The 17,556-nt window shown below is 42.2% G+C and overlaps 1 protein-coding gene across 2 annotated transcripts in view; it reads left to right on the top strand.

The window, feature by feature from the left end:
* Positions 1-10,378: 10,378 nt before the first annotated feature.
* Positions 10,379-17,556, top strand: part of LOC111271960 (A disintegrin and metalloproteinase with thrombospondin motifs 7) — a gene marked incomplete at its 3' end in the record, with an annotated part of 65,093 nt that continues 57,915 nt past the window's right edge. The window contains 2 exon segments of one of the 2 annotated variants that reach the window (XM_086973112.1): positions 10,379-10,927; positions 13,792-14,282. In XM_086973112.1, the coding sequence (XP_086829238.1) occupies positions 14,091-14,282 (192 nt within the window). 2 annotated transcript variants of the gene reach the window in all.

The raw sequence follows: 17,556 nt of genomic DNA, 5'->3' as shown, positions 1-17,556 counted from the left end.
AAACACAAATGGTCTTGAATAGAGTCTGGACAAAACGCACAAACGAAATCCATCTTTATTCTAGGTATCACGAAATGGCAGGCCATTTCCAGTCCTACGCACGTTGCATGATTATATGCATGCTGTGCGTATCATGGGGAAAATTCGGAGTAGGCCGCAACTGCCAGGGGACGCTTGCGTAATTGGCAACTTAAGTTCTTTCCATTTGGCTGCATTTCTTTTCAGAGGGAAACGCAGCTTTGACCTACACGAATTACACAACTGGATCTGATTACGTGCAGAACCTTTTACCTATGGTTATAGATAGTAGTTAGGGAATTTTTAGTTGGATAGCGTAGTCTTCTCTTTTCGACTTGGAATCTTGCCGGGTAAATTTCTAGAACGTAACGCCAATCACATAATTTTCGACATATCTATCCTGTTAAACCATCGGACCCACATATGTACATAATGTGTTCCTTGGCATCGTCGTCTACCTAAACGCATGAGGGTTTCGACGCATCTGAAGGTTCAAGAAATCCTTTAAAGGCCTCAACCTAAACATTTATTGCGGTGCCCTAGTATTATTAACGCCTTTCTACATATGAATTATGTACAAGATTGTGTAGAATTTTGCAAAATTCTCTACGCTAGACTGTGTACACATATACATATGGTGATCTGGGGACCCTCACTGTGTCAAAGGTATTGACAATGCCAGTCAGGGCGATGGCTAAAACGAATCTAGACGTGAACAAATTGCCACCTGAGGCAGACCCAGTAATAAGGTTGCACACCGGCAAAACAAGCCTCCTGATCTAAGAATAATATAATTAGATACTGCCTTCGTTCATAGCCCGCTACATACATTTGATAAGAGCAATCGATCATTAGAGCTGTTGTAGGGACGCGTGTTTCGTATTCTATAATGATGGCTTCTTAACATCAGATCAGACCACATAATTGTGTAACAAAGCCTATGAATTCGTTTTACATCTACCGTAATAGTTAGTTGCACATTTCACACATGCACGTATAGTGCGAGGACCAATAACCCAACAACAGTGAAATGATTATATATATATATATATACACCCGAAATTTGTCCACTCTGGTTTCTCGCTCTTTTTATTATACCAGCAAATTATCACTGCGGCCATCCCGTCCGCTGTAGTTACGCGTATGTGTAAGTGACATAGATAAACCGTGCGCGTTTTCACAACAACGGCACGAAGCGCCTGTCTCAGGTAGAAACGAAATAGCGTCACAGCAAAAGACAGGTTGAATCATCGTCATGACAATACCTTCTTCGCGCAAGCGTCTAGGGGTCCCCTTAACATTGCCGCAGGCTGACAGTAGCCAATAGGTTCATATCGTCTTTTGTTGCACACATACGGTAGGTTCGTATAAACATAACGCGGTCTCATTTTAACGCTTTTCACTGCCTTTTTTTTTTTTCGCTACTTTTTAGTCTCCACTATGCTGATGTGACTATGATTGCTACAATGACGGTAGGCGACAGTTCTAAAAAGCGTGGAATACCACTTATATTTTCCTTTTCGAAAGGCGATTTATGATAAAGCTGGTACTGATATTCCAAACGTGTGACCCAACCTACAAATATCTTGCCAGACAAATGCAGTTACAACAGCCCGGTACGAGGTAGCGGTACAGAGATGGTAACAACAGCAGAAATAGATGACATGATAGAGTGGACAAACGAAAAAACGACCGCATCAGAGCTATCTGCTTCGACTTTTCATTCAAAGTATTGTAATTTCTTTACCAATCTCTCGCCCCCTCTCTCTCTCTCTATCTATATATATATATATGCGAGTGAATAGATAGAGCTGACCAACAGTTGCAGGGTGATTTATGAACATTTATACCCAAGATAAACCCAACGCGACGCGCAGGCCCGCGCTGGACGCAGTCGTTCGTAGGCTCTCGGCGTTTTCTCGCCTTTCTGTGTTGATAAGAGCGGATCTACTTGCGACGAGTAGATAATGACCCTGTAAGAAGCGGTTTGCTTGGCCATGTTTTGACTGCCTGATTTCTTGCTATACACAGCGCATTGTAACAGCATGCGTCAACAAAGACGCGACCGGACGTCGGCGTATTCGAATCAAAAAACAACGACATATAGAGCTGCCGGACCAGTACTCCTGACGGTTATTTGGCATTCCTATTTTATTCTATATTCCTATTTTATATTCGATATTACTATTTTTAAAATAGGCATTTTTCGCTCTCACAAGTGTATCGCAGGTTCTGTTTAGCACCATGCAAAAGGCACCTGGAAAAACGTCGGTGGCCAAGTCAGACTACAGATTAATAATCAAAAATCTGTAGCAGCGTGCTGCTCAGATAAGAGTGATGATGATGATTTATGACTAAAAATTGTTGTGTAAATCTTTAAATGTACAGGCTAGCTATTGTCCAAACGTTCCAGTGCTTGTTGAATAGGTACTCACTTGAAGCGCGCTCTGTCCTGGACTTACCTGAGGTTTTTCCAACAGACCTATGAAACGCCGTGGTAATAATACGCCACGATAATTGTTTGCCAACGCTGAAACTTAAACCAGCGATGATTGTACGTTCATGGCGACTACAGCAATACGCTTAAAGGGATGCGCATTAGCCACACGGACCAGGCCGTTTTTAGTATGAAATTGATAAGGCACCAGGCATTAAACTCGAAACATTTATAACAGGGTAAGGACCTTGAAATGGAAGCAAAATATGACCAATGAGAAAATACCATATGGCCTAGACACGACGGTATTCTAGAAAAAAGTCACTTTCCAATAAAAACGCCACGTGTTAGGATTGCATAGTTAAGTTTATTATGTCCACACGCTAGTTACCGATACTTCAAATCAGACTGACGACTTATCTAGCCTAGAAAGAACGAATTGCGAAGGTACGTGATATATATATATACATCGACTTATGTATTTATTACTATTGGTTACTACATATTTGGCGGAAACAAAAAGTAAAATCCTGTAAAGGCAATAATAATCGTTTAGCGCTCTCCAGTCTGCTCGCATATATTCCTGTGGTAAATTTTTAAGGACACTTCCTTAGCTCGCCTTAACTAGATCATATACTTTTGCTTCCAAGGGCATTAGCCGAAATATGTTGTGTTCTTCCCTTCTTCTGGTGGCTTCTCTTTATCTAATGAATTGTATTTGGAGCACTAAGTTGAGCGGACGCCATCTACGTTATTTAATGGCTAAGAATAGTGAATCTTCCAGATATCCGATTTTACCACCTCAAATACACCTATACGTCATGACATTCCACTGGAACATTTTAAAAATGAAAGAACACCCACGCATCCAGAAGCAGAATCTGTGCAGTAACCCTGCACTACTACCCAAATTAAATAGAGTTGATAAATTAACCTAGCGTTGGCAGAACGTGAGCCCATGTGCAAACGGTAAAAAAGGCCATTTCAGTACTTGCAGGCCGTTTCGATGCTTAGACCCTGCATTAGGTTGCGATTAGGGTGACATACATTTAGCACCTGACAAGTTCCGCGAGACGTTTACAATATGAAAAATAGAATTACTAGCAAAGAGGTCTATACGTAATAGATAATCTTTTCATACGCCTTAGCAACGTCTGAGATCATGGAGCTAAACGACAGAAACTTTACAAAGCATAGCTTAGGAATACGTGTGGGAAGCCAGTTTTCTTTCTAGCACAGTCGGTGATATGAGCATGCATGTCTGAGGAGGGTAGCATAGATGCCGTCCCATATATTAAAAGAAGCGAGATAACTAATTTACTATGACAGATTAAGTAAAGAATTTGCTCGAATAAACAAGTTACAGCTAACTTATACAAATGTACAAAGTAAAATTCACTTAAAATATATGTTACGAAACAATGTTTGATGTATTTTCTCCCACGATCCGATGGAGTCGTCTTGATACCGTTAGGCACCCTTAGACGCTTGCATGTAATGAATCAACACAATAACCTAGTTGTATCATGTTGAGCTAATCTTTATAGAAGTTTAAACAAAGTCGTTTTACGCCGGAAATAATCGATTTACGGCATATCCACGTTTCATTTTCCCTTCTTTCCCTATTTAACGTGCTTTTGATTACGCCAGAGTTGATGGGAGCACGATACATAAAACGGTTTACTGGGACGCAGCTAGGGCACAATTAGTCCATCGAAGTGGGATTGACGTGCTCTGACATATCGCACATAGCCATGTTATTGCGGTCCTGCTGAAAACGGGTCCAAAAGGGTTAAAGAAGTACATGGCAGGCATCACTGCTGCTACGGTTGGCGTTGTCTCCGGGTAAGATCAAGTCAAGCTTAGGCTGAGTAAGAGGAAGTCGTGACGGTGCCCGGGTCATCGTGGCCATCCAGGCATGACGTTTCCCGATGCAAGATGACTGGAACGATGGCAGAGCAAAACGGTTGCCAGAAAAGCTTGCCGTTCGCCTCTGGTACTTTATATCGAACAAAAAGACACTGGTTTAATTTTGTTTAGTACCGGTCAACACAATGGGAAGGTAAAGCGAGGTCTGATATCTGTTGACAAAACCGTCAAAGAACGCCCAACGATGGAAGTACTCAAGACCACTGGACATGGCCCGCTACATGTCGCTCGAAATGCAGAACTTCACTTAATTAAAGTTGATCTCCCTCGCTTGCTCATGCGTTTATTGTTACTTGCAGCTTGTGAAAAGTTGTCTTCAACAACTGTTTCTATTATACTAATTGAACCAGTGTATTTGTGTCGATATGTAATATACTTGATTTTGTATAAGTTGTAACGGCAAACTGTAGTGTGTTGAAAGTAATGACTAAGTTTCGGCATGAAAAAATTCAATAGACATTTTTGGCTAAGGGTAATCTGTACTTCTACAACGGTAAGAAATAACGAGCTTTTTCTCCATATATACTTGAACGCGTGTGATCTGTAGTTGCCAGGAGTTCCTGCAAACTTAATCTTTGTCTTGCTATCGAAAATAACGATATTAAACGAGTCGTTTGGTTAAATTTTAGAGCGCAAGAAAAAACTTCTGAAATTTCGTCCGTTCTGGTAAACACACTAAAATTACTAAAATGTAATTCTAGTGTAATCCCGACTTCGTAAAGAGTCTACTGAAAATCTAATGTACAATATAATTTGTAAAGCTTAGCTAGACGTCTGTTTAGGATTCAGTAACTTTGCTGTAGTATTATAATTTAGTCAACATTAGGCGCTGCCAACGACACAAAAATGAACACTACTTATGGCCCACCCGCTTATGGGCACCGCTGTCTTCCTCTTCTCCGCGATTCTTTATTTTTTTACGAGATACGAAGTATCCTAATTTGTTCGACATCTTAAGATAGCTTTTAACTGTTCTCCGCTAACGTACCCCAGTAGAAGTTAACTGATATGCCGTAAGTTACCATTTTTGCGTCGCGACGCCTTTGGCCACTCTCTGCTGAAGCAGCAGAGAAAAAAATCGGTCGCCTCATTCAACCTTTTTTGTGAATAGCCATCTTTGCTAAACACAATGAAGTGAGGCTCGCAAGCTGGCGAAAGCAGGGCATAATCATGTTGCTCTCGAGGCATATAGTATAAACGCCTTTTCTCCTGTGCTATTGCCTTTACCACGGCCGCCATTGCTACCACCAGCAAAAAAGAGCCCTATATAGTGCATACGGGCGCTCCGTGCTTACGGCGCCCCAATCGCAGTTAGGAAGCAAGCTGTAGGTAGCAGACCGGTCTGATTCCGCGATCTTCCTCCTTTTCTCTTTCGCACCTACGATTCCGACTCGGATATTGATGGGCAGAGCTTCGCTACCATCAGGTTATCGGACAGGGCCTTTGGGCATACATCTACTAGGGCTGCCGGTCAAAGCCTGCGCCATTACCAACGTCGATGGACCACTCACACTCACTTTTTTATAAAGAGCTTTTTCGTGGACCTCTTCCTTGTGGATATCCCGCAGGCATACATACAGATGCGTTTCCTGTCAGCCTAAATCTAATATAGTTCCAGGCGAATAAGGGGAGACCGCAGACGGGAACTTTGCTCACTTTGCCTAGGATGACTGAGCATGTAGGTCTTCCCCAGCTTATCCCCCTGCCAAATATCATGTTTGTGCTATATGTGCATCTATACACATAGCAAACGACGTCACTCTTGGCGCCGTGACGTTGCAATGTTTACGAAATGCATCCGTCTACCTGTTGCTATCATTAGATCAAAGACACGCTTCGATTCTAACTAGAGGCTGAACACAAGGGGCGAAAACATTGGCGGTCGGTCAACCAGTAGCAACCAACTAAGTTCAATGAGCTTGCCTTGCTTCAGCTTGACTATGGCCAATAATGATTTGTATAGTGCTTTCCTGCTGTTCCGCCCTTCTTCATTGAAGTCTTCTGTTTCGTTTATGAATGCGCATGAAGACTTTTTTTGCTACTCCTTTTCGCGTTCCTTTCTTATTGTTCTCTTTCGTCAAAGAAGAAGGATCAACACGAGAGTTTAGAGTCAACGACTAATGAAGTCCAGTTGTTTCGCCCCTTTTGCTGTCACAGCCCTTGCTTCATGAGTTAAACCCGAATGAAAAGACGGAAGTGAGACGGAGACGCCCACGACATTGAATTGACTCGTTGCTAGCAAAACAACTGAGAGCAGACCATCATTGCTTGAGTTGAGGCAGTGTCAATGAGAAGCGGATCAGCTCTTTTAATAAACCGAACTTTCCATGTTCACGAGTAGAATATTGATAGGATTTTTTAAAAACATTTTTTATGCCGGTTTCTTTCATAATAAACGTTATATATCTGTGGAAATTAGAAATGAGAAAAACGTAGCCTCGTCATGGTTGTGCAATGCTAAATAGAACATCTTCATAGCTGGCCGTTCAGAGGTTCAATAGGCCTTCATTGTTCATAAAGCATTAAAAAATGTCCTATTTGAAGATGGCTTATTTGTTGAAGGCTTTATTTGTAATAATTATTCAAACATTGACCTTACTCGTTAGTATCCAGCGTCGATGTAGCATTCCGTCGTTAAGATTCACGTTCGTGACGTGGACCCTCCTCGGCAACAAGCCGTACACTCGAAGTAAATGATACCTGTGTTCCACTCGAGCTAACCTGAAAATTGCAGATTTGTCCTATTACCCCCCACCCACTAGTGAACACGTTTCACTGAAACGTCCCAGCAATTGAGATGCACATTGTTTTCACAAGAGTAGAGTGAATATTACTTACGACTGCTGTCGTTGCCGATTGTCTTCGACGGCGTCACTAGGCTACTATATATATATATATATATATATATAGGATATCATAGTTTTATCATAATAAATAACTTATACCATATAAATATTATCGCACACGGGGATAAAATAGGAATGCCTTGATCTAGCTGGAGCTATACTTTTAGAATAGGAAAGGACCATGAATAAGTGCACAGTGTCGATACGCTATTGGATACCTTTTCCTTTTTGTTTCAAGCACTTGACAACAACATAAAGAAGACGGAAACGGGGCAGGTGACTTCGTCTCAAATAGGGATAGTTCCAACGAGAATGAAATGCGACTATATGGCGCCATCTACTACGCGATACCCTATGAGCCGCCAAATTAATTAAGAACTTAATCGGTAAAGGTCAGCGCAAGGCAGGCTTGAGCCGGAGCTCCAGTCCCGGAATGATAAAAAGTGCACTATCAATGACGCACAAAGTGAAAACTACTTCTAGGGCTTGCTGTGGCTAGCGAGGAGTGTGCCTAGGCCAATCGAATGTAAACAAGCCTCGAGCCAACCTAGCTAAAAGACGGAGATGTATGACACGTAATAGTTAGTATCGAATATGTACCTTGGTAAAATACTTAGGGCTTTGTAGGTCCAATACGTTGCGTTGTCAGTCATGCGACAGGCTGATGAATAAAGGCGCAAATTGAGTAATCACCTAAAAATAACAAAAGCAAAGTAATAAGCGCTGATAAATGAGAATACAGAGAAGGGTCAGTTCATGTTGAGATGTTGTTACGTATGCTCGTTAGGCGCTTGCAGATCTGATCTATGATTACATTATATCTGCTGCACACTTTACTAGTCACTACGAGACGAACCGAATATTACATATGTGTATGTCAGCCATCCCGTACGGCTCTACCTTTGTGCTTAACATTCTACGTCTGAGTTTGCTTGAGCGGTGCGCATTAATTAACGTAAACAATTCTGTCTACCTCGTGCGGATATTCCAGTACGTGCAGGTGAGCGGACCAGCGATACACTCCGTATACGTTCGTGCCCGAATGTTCACTTATTTGAAACGGAACAACGACGGAAGGACAGAGCGACAGACTACGCAAAAGTTTCACGCGTATGGTCTCTACAGTTCACGTATATTTGGCCCGCTTAACGCAACGTCACTTGCGGACGAGAAAGTAGGCCCAAGCAAACAACCGTTTTGCCGAGAACATGGCCGATGGCGATATGTTATTATGTAAAGCGAGGTATAGGAGTATGCTGGACGTTTGAATCTGCTCGTTATCTCTCTGGCTAGGGTTAGCGTCTAACCTGATCGTCTTAGGCTACTAGCCAGCGACTACTGGCAATAGCTATCGACTGGAACTAAATTGAAAAATACTTTGAAAGCGACTGTAAACATATCTGTAGTGATGGAGACGCGATTTAGACCCACGGATTCACACGAGCAAATATTGACGTAAAACAGGTGATCTATCTTCCATGCACGGGACGTAGATTCACTATAGTGTTCCTTTCGCAACGCTAGTTCGCGGTCGTCAACATAATTTTGTTGGACACGCATAGTTATCCAGCATCTTTACTCTATACCTGACTGCTAAAACCACTTCTAGTTGAATAAACGTTTCAAGTTTTTCTCATTGTCGTTTTGCTGAAAACAGCTACGATACAATATAGCATCGGATTGTTGTTACTGATCTAATTCATGCGGATGAAATCCTATAAAAAAGTGATCATGCACTGACTGTACGATGTAGTACGTCCAAGCAACGTGTATTCCGAACAATATCATAATGCATAGTATTACACGCAAGGATCCTAAATCATACGACAGATAACGTGGTAGTTCAAGCAACAATGGCCTTTGAAAGACAGTCATGACCATATCGACGGGAAAGCTGTATACAGTAGCAATTAATTCGCGATGGCCCTCCGCTATTGAGGCTCAGTGAGCCATACAAGTATCGTTTTTCGTGCTGAACAGGCCGTGTGGAGTGCGCACTGGGTCAGCGGTCTGTCATAGCCCTCTTGAATAGCGCAGACGAAGGCGCGGTTGGCAAAGGCGGGGGCTGACTTTTATTCGCTCATGCTCAGCCATTCGTGAAATCAACAGCGGCCGGCTCAGGAGACGATATCTCTCGCAAAGGAACGTACACTATACGACTAGTGTCTCGAGGAAGTAGGGGCACTCGGCGAAGAAATGCGTCTATTTTTTTTTTTTTTTTATTTATTTAAGCCATCTCGATTCGTACACAGTCTTCTTTCATTATCTGTATAAGACATTTGACGGCGCTTACATGCAGTTTGCATGAGATGTTGTGCATATATCCAGACTGGCGTAAGTAGAGGTCAACAGGAAAAATCGGAGGTGGACGAGATATTGTAGATAGGTTACTGGTGAGATAAACGTTATGCGCTAAAGAGCCAAGTGGCCTTCCTGTCATCTTTTCCTGCATCGCCGGCTAGCGATATTGTGTCAGAAGGCGCCGATTAGATCAAGACGCTGGAATAAACCAACTTCTTGTTTTTGCTAAAGTCAAGCGGGCTCCGTACCCTAGCTCGACAGAGCATGATTAATCGGAGTGCTATATATAAAGGAATTCACTGAGGATTTTATAGGTGCAGACCTCTCTAAAAACGTCGACTATTATGTAAATGAGCAGCAATGGATTCAGGTACAATTCTTAGCTATATACACGAAGCCCGGTGCACAGGTCAAGAGGTGATATAGTAGTTAGTGACGATAATGGGCTTCTAAGGGGCCTGTAGAGGTACGATGATGCCCAATAGCTACTCTAATAACATACGATATGCTATCTGCATTGACGCATTTGAGTAACGAAACTAGCTGCCAATCGTTCCTCGGTAGCGAATAGCAATCCTGGTAGGGATATGCTTAGCAATGACAGAATACGTTCGAGCGAAGTTCTCCCGTGAATTCTCTCCAGCGGTTTGAGCTAAATCTGCTTGTATGCATACACAGGTCGTGCAAACGTTTAACAGGTGCGAGCATCACGCATTTTGCGTCTTGACCTTTTAGCAAAATAATCGCTAGGCAATAGTATATAGATAGACCAGTGAAACAATCAGGCATACGTAAACCGAACCAGACTTTGGCTGCTTCCCTGTCGCTGGCAAGGGAAACAATAATGGTATCAACAAACGATGAATATGTTTACTACTTTTTCTTGAATCTAGCTAACACTTTTAGAACAGTTACGCTCTCTACTATGCATATACTCTTTCGGCATCCCGTTTTTTTACAGTCCGTACCGCCGGCTCGGTATTTGTCATAAACCGCGTGCTACAATACCAGCAGTACCTCGTTTCCCTTTAACGCATTGGCGCGTCTTCCGAACGAAATTTTGCTATAGCACGAATGTATACGTACGATTCAATCATCTGCAAGGAGCTCTGTTGACATTGTTTTTATATGTGTTTGTATATGTGCAGTTACCATTTGAATCTACGTGTGGCCATCTTCGTCTTTACGTGTGCTCGACTGCTATTCGTAAAGCTATTGATGGATACGAGAAGCAATACGTTGCATTATTAATAGTACAAGACAAAGGCAAGCTGGAATATTCCAGGCTGATAGAAATCATTGCCACCTTAGTTATCTCCTTCGGCAGCTGACACCGCAGGGGCACTTGTAGCGACTTATCCACCCAGCGTTCAATGGGCAGTGCGGCACGAAAACAGTAAGGGAATATATACGCGATATCTAAAAGGTACTAAAATTTATATGGGGTCACGCCGAAGGCGCCCATGTTTTCACTTATTCGTTTCCATGTTAGCGCAACTCATATTTGAGGTACACAGCCTCGCTGAAAATTGGGTCGCCTTTCATCTGACGTCGTTTTTTTTACATGTGAAAATCTACGATAGCATAGATACGCTCCGCTGGGTCCGTGAACGTATATTTAAGTATAATACATGTGTCATTGAAGACCTCCTAGTGAGGTTCTGAAAAACAAAAAAAAAATGATTATTCATTCAAAAAAAAAGCTAAGTTAATTGATACAGCTGTCAATAAAGACTTTAACATTGATATTTTTCAAGTTGGTCGTGCGAACTTTTCGGAAGTTGTTTTCGGAAAATTTGTACACGCATACGCTATAGACCAGTGATACTGTGTTTACGAGAACGCAGGGGGTATAAATTGAGGAATTTGTTTACGATTGTCACTCCCTTCCGGCTATGTCAATAGTGATCCTTCCGTTCAGTAAATGGATAAATGGATAACGGTAAATGGATCAGATAAAATGGAAGCATTTCAATAAAGGTAATTGTCTCGGTGCGTTTGTGTCTTGTTACGTGCGGTTAGAAAAGGGTTTTACGGCATTGAAGAGTCGAAGGCATACAGATACGCCAAATATATGCATGCATATCAAAACTTGAATCTTGGCGCGACAGTATCACCCTTTAAAAGTTTTCAGAACTTTGTGAACATATTATACGTCATTCGCGCGTACCTTAATCGCACCTCGTGATTGGCGACTGTATTCAAGTCATTCAACCGTTCGATTTTGCAAAAACAGGCCGTTTCTGGAAGATTAGTCCTTTTCTGAGCTGTTTTTTACACGTTTACTTTCTTGTGTACTTGATTGTGTTACCATTACTGCTAATTACCTTCATGTGAAGAGTGTACCGCACACAACTATCGGTGAGCCCTACTGTGTGTATGTGCATGCGTGTGCATAGTTGCACATGAAATGAGAAGCAACATGTGACAATTTTCATAATGACTGATGAACAGAGCACATATAAAGTAAGTTACAGGTATATACGTGCAAGTAATTTTGGAGAAAGTCTAGGCGTATCAATAAAAAAGAACTTGCTAAACCGCGACCGTTTGCACGAGAGCTCATAAGGCTCAGCCCATTTGTATGAACACGCTTGGATTGTGATAGCGTATGTTTCGTTAAGACCGCGTTCATTAGCACTAAGCATAGGCACAAGATGATACAGCTGTCCATGTCATAGCTTCTCCAAAGTTAAACGGGAACTTTACTAGAATGCGATATCCAATACAAAAACGTGACCCACCCTAACGACACCGGTTCTTTCCTCGTCTATTGGTTTGTTTTGGCTAAGCTTCATTGTTGCTTCTTACTGCTGTCCATCCGTCCAGTGGCTGTTAGGACATATTATTTCGCTGTATAATATGCCGTTCCAATAAAGTTCCTAGCTCATGTCACGTGTAACCAACATGTGGCCGGAGTTAGGTTTTACCGTGTCCCACCCCAGCCACAGTTGGTGCCTGTCACATCTGTTCCGGAATACGGTCTGCTGTAGCCGACTGTATTTTTCAAGCTTTTTCTACAAACCGGTATCTCCATGTTCTGAATTCAACTGCTCTGACCCACCTGTTTGTATATCTACGTCTTGTGTCGTGTGTTGGCGGTTGTACAGGTATATCTAGCCCCCTCTATATTCCATACTGGTTTGCCCATTAGTCTTTCGGATAGACGATGCGTAATAACATCACATATATACGTTAGCATTCCTAACAGGCGACGGAACCGACCTAACGAAAGACATGGGGCGTATACTGTACCAAAGCGATGGACTACTGTCGTTCACAAAGAGGGAAGCGAAAAAGGCTTGGGGCAAAATGAGACAGGTCGGTGCCACATGGCGGTTCCACAGGAACAATGGAAATGGCCTAGGTGAGGAAGGCTATGAAGTTTCTAGAGCTGTTTTGATTTGCTACAAGTTGCATTATTCCGAACCAAGGTACAATAGTCCTTATCCATCTACTCTCATTAATACTATTGCTACTACTAATGAATAGGTAGAGATAAGCTTTTTGTAACGTCCATCTCGTATTCATCTGTAAATTTCGCGGAGTCGTATCGAAAGGCCAAAATCGACCGTTGCAGCTATCAGCTGCAGGACCGTTCCAACTAGCCTAAATGCTATTACGCAAGTCAAACGCTGTAAAATATTGGCCCTTGTTGATATAAATGCAATATAGCGTATTTATGACTTTAGACATATCTACGGGCTGAACGGCAAAGAACGTACGTAGCATGTCTGCAACGGGAGGCTGAAGAAAGGAAATTAGTATTTTGGATCAATTTAGCAGTTGGGCCCATCTGCCCAAAGACCAAGTAGTCGAATCATGATCTCATTCGTCATGACCAAATTACGATAGTTTCTTCGTTCACGTGATCTGATTGTGTGATGATGACCTTTAGTGATCGCACGCTTAGGTAAAAACATAAACCTGAGGTAAAGGATACGTAAAAACGGGAAGCATTGCAGAGGTAATTTCATGTTCTGATTGTACGTTCGTAGCTGGCTTAGTTTAGGAACACGTAGCCGACTCCAATGGAAATTGCTTTGTTTTGTGAGAGAAAATCTATGTGTACTATTAGCCGTAGATCAGAAGTAGAACAGTAGAAAAGTAGATCAGAAGACGAACGCCTACAAGCAACTGTTGGTACGCCGCCTGAAGAAAGAGATGCGTCCATTTCAAAATGCTGATTATATGTATATACATATATTTTATATTACCACATGTGTATAACAATAAAGTATTGTTGATGTTTGGTTTCAGAGCGATTCGCCCTGGACCTTGAGTGGTTTGAGGTGATTCATCCACGCAAGGTGACAGCTGATGGCACGTTTCTTTCGCACCATCTGGCGCATTCAGCCGAACCAGGATCGCCATCGTCAACAAATGACGGCCGAGGCAGTCATCATAACGATGACTCGACAGTGTTTTCATCTTTATCCTCCTCCGAACCTCATCAACATCTACGAAGCCGGCGAAATGTTCACGGTAGCCCGGCTAGCAGTAACAAAGACGAAGAAGTCTACTATGAGTTACCCATCGAAGGTACCAACTACCATGTCATGTTACGGCCCAATCGCTACTTTGTCTCACCAGCGCTGGTAATCGAACGTCACCGTGGTGTGGGCAATATAGCTCATAGTCGACTACATTTGGGCAGCCATAAAAAACACTGCCATTTCAGTGGGAAGTTACGCAAATTTAACGGCGGTTACTTGAGCGCCTTGGCAGCCATCTCGACCTGCAACGGACTGGTATGTGCGTGATAAGATTAGGAGAGAACATACCCAAGCGATATCTAATTGATAAAATATGCAACTGTCTTTATCAATTGCTGAAATACACCCAAAGACGATACAGTTTACTATGCTACAATGTGTACGCATAAATAGTATCTGGAAAACACGTGTAATAATGATAGGGTATGATTATGATAATGATAAGGAATAGATTTATCTTTTAGATATATAAATCCGTGAATAACGGATAGTCGATAATTTATGATAATTTTACTTTATAGTGCGGTGAGCAAGACTGTACTTCTGTCTGCGATTTAGTTATTGTACGAAATGTGACGGGTAACAGAAAAAGAATTTTGTCAGAAACGCTGTATGTTCAGTTATGTACTCGTAGGTTACTCTGTTACTAACGGTTAAAGGTCGACTATAGTTTTTTGTTAATGCAGCTGAAGGCGCTTACTATAAACGATTGTGCATGGACGAGATTACGTGGCCGTTGCAGAAGAGCCGACCTACAATGTTTTCAATTACCTAAACGATGATCTAATGTCGTTCTCGTAGCCAGGCTCAATCCCTTTCCTGCTCCAAACGGTCTTTATCTCTGGGGCTTACCGCTGCTGGTTCATCTTTCGCTCGCCTTCGCCGGCAACTTGATAATCATTTATTCACTTCATTAAATCGATACTGCGTGAAAGTGGTTTTCTTAATCAATGCCGCAAGTTACTTTCCCAATCCCGCAAGTTTTCTGTAGTCTTTCGTTTGCTTCGATCATTTGTCAAGGATCACTAGACTTTGTGCTGACTCGGAGCAGGTAAGTTTGAATACCTATTCCCGTAAAGCGCAACGGTAGTATATCTGCCTACTGAACTAGAGGAACAGTGATGGTCGGTTCGAATCCGGGCGCAGACATACTTCGTTTTGTGCTAGAAGCCAGCCGTCTGAAGCAATGTCTAACGGCTTAAGAGCCGAAAGTAAAGCTTGCGACATTTATTATTAAACTGAATTAGTTGGCACCGAACGCGAAGCTGAGGCTGGCTGGCGCGAAAACAGGATTCTTGTTGTTCCACAGTTACTGCGGGAGCTACGTACAACTTTCAATGGATATTATCTAACACTCCTGTGTTCTAGCTCCTTTCACTAATTTCGGCTGTGCCAGTTCCACAGTGTATGATTTTTAACTTCAGTACTTATCTATGTCTGATCTGTAATGTCTGCCATGAACGAGTGACTAGCTATTCGATTTGGGTGTGGCAGTAGTGAGTGACACTCTCGCTCATGGTGATAAGTGACGTCTACGACGAACTGCTGTTTCTTCGATGATAACGCTGCATGACGCTGTCTTATCATACCGTCATATCGTATCGCTTTAGTACCTCTCCTCGCTCTCGACGTTCGTATCACTGTTACTGCAGAGATTGGTCTGGACGCTAAGTTGATAAGTCGGCACGTACCGTACAATAGGTATGATAATTGTGACTACTTGACACTGAACAAAAGGCAGATGCGCAGGTACATGCGCGGTGAGCGATAAGAACAAGTGTAGAAAAAGAAAAGCCCGTGAATCTGAAAAGATGTGAAGCAAGTTTGAAGGACAAATTTATGAAAGAAAAGTCAAATTGGTGTCTCGTTCTCTATCTGCTCTTTTTCTAAACAATTCCGAGTGCATGCTGCTCACGCCGAGCGACTATGGAAGCACATTGTGCCCCTGCTTCTCGAAACAGCAGCCCGTTAGTTCCTACAATGCAGCTCGTTCTCCCATACGTCTTCATTCACGCTCTCATATTCTCTACGTCGTGATAGGGCCGGTGCGCTCAAAAAATTCTGCACATTTTTAAAACATCGCCGTAGCCGCGGCTGGAATCACCGAACGACTGAAAAGACATCGAGAGGAACCTCGGTCGTCCCGGCAATCTCTTTGTGAATATACAGCGTCTCTTGACCCGTTTTGACTTTGCCTTTTTTGTCGTTTTGAAAAAAAACGAACGAAAGTAACACCAGTGGCGGCTCTGAACAAAAACGGTATTGAGTCGTTCGAGCAATTATGGTCTTGACGACCAGAGAAGCCAAAGCTAGCATTGTGCTAGCTAGGTGGTACGCTTAAGCAACTCAGTTAACTATTCACGTCATAGGGGCACATGATACGACACCATATGGAAACATACCTTTCATAGATAAGTTATTCACTTTTGTCCAATTGCTCGTATAATTTAGCATCGCGTTCGTGTTTCTACATAAAACTAGGCTGAACACTGGCGGTACGGAGATGTAGTTGGAATATGCCTTGAGTATCAGACTATCTCCACATGTTTGTCTATCGAAGCCAAAGTAGACGTAAATATATTTGTATTAAAAAAAAAATTAAAAATTAAGAAAAAAAAATGTACTTTAAACTAAGTATATGCCATTCTGATCGGTTGCTTTCTGCCGTTTTTTTAATAACACCATAATCTCATCACCGTTGGATCCGTGTGGCCTCTTCCCCTGTGGGCAAACATTTTGATAAGTGATTTTTGAATATCTCTACTAATATTGGTTTTAGTTAATTTTAGGCAAGTTCTGCAAAGAACGAAACAGATAATAGTCTCGTGGTACGACATCTAGGCCATGTGGCCCAAATGCGTAAACATTTCCCATATAAGTTCCCTTGATTTTTTGCGCTATTGTTATGATAAAGGACAACGCCTTTTCAGTCACCTAGTTCTGGTCGACTTTTTTAATGTTCTATAAATGTTTTTCATGGCTAACTGTCGGTAGTTCCTGTACAGATCAATCGCTTCGTGGGACGGCAGCAATTCATAGTATGCGATTTCTTTCTCAGTTATACCTAATACATAACATTACCTCTCTTGGTATTACTCTGGATTGCAGAGAACACTTTTTTTTTTGTTATTTGCACACTACTGCCATAGATAATACGGTTTTCATCCTTCGTGGCCAAGCGCCTTAAAGATAATTTGATTTCGCTACGTTTCTGTGGAGTTTCGCAAACGTTTCGTGTAGCACTTACAGGTTAAGTTTCCTTTTTCGTGTGGACGACATCCTTTGGCGATGTCATGGCTTTTCACATGTCGCTCATGTTCGTTTCTTCAATAATTTCGCCAGCTTTTTTCGTGACCGTTCGACGGGTAGGAAAAACATCGAAATTTTCCGACCGAACTCGACAAAACCCTTACGTTCGATAACGCATCTTGGTCGTAAACAGCCTACGTGTTTAAGGCGCTTATGTTGCCTGATCTATATGGCTTTAAAGCTACTTAACTAAACAAACGTCAGTATCTTTTCGACAACC

This window comes from Varroa jacobsoni, unplaced genomic scaffold (assembly GCF_002532875.2).
Source record: "Varroa jacobsoni isolate VJ856 unplaced genomic scaffold, vjacob_1.0 contig01313, whole genome shotgun sequence".
Classification (NCBI taxonomy): domain Eukaryota; kingdom Metazoa; phylum Arthropoda; class Arachnida; order Mesostigmata; family Varroidae; genus Varroa; species Varroa jacobsoni.
This window is presented reverse-complemented; position numbering and strand designations above follow the sequence as displayed.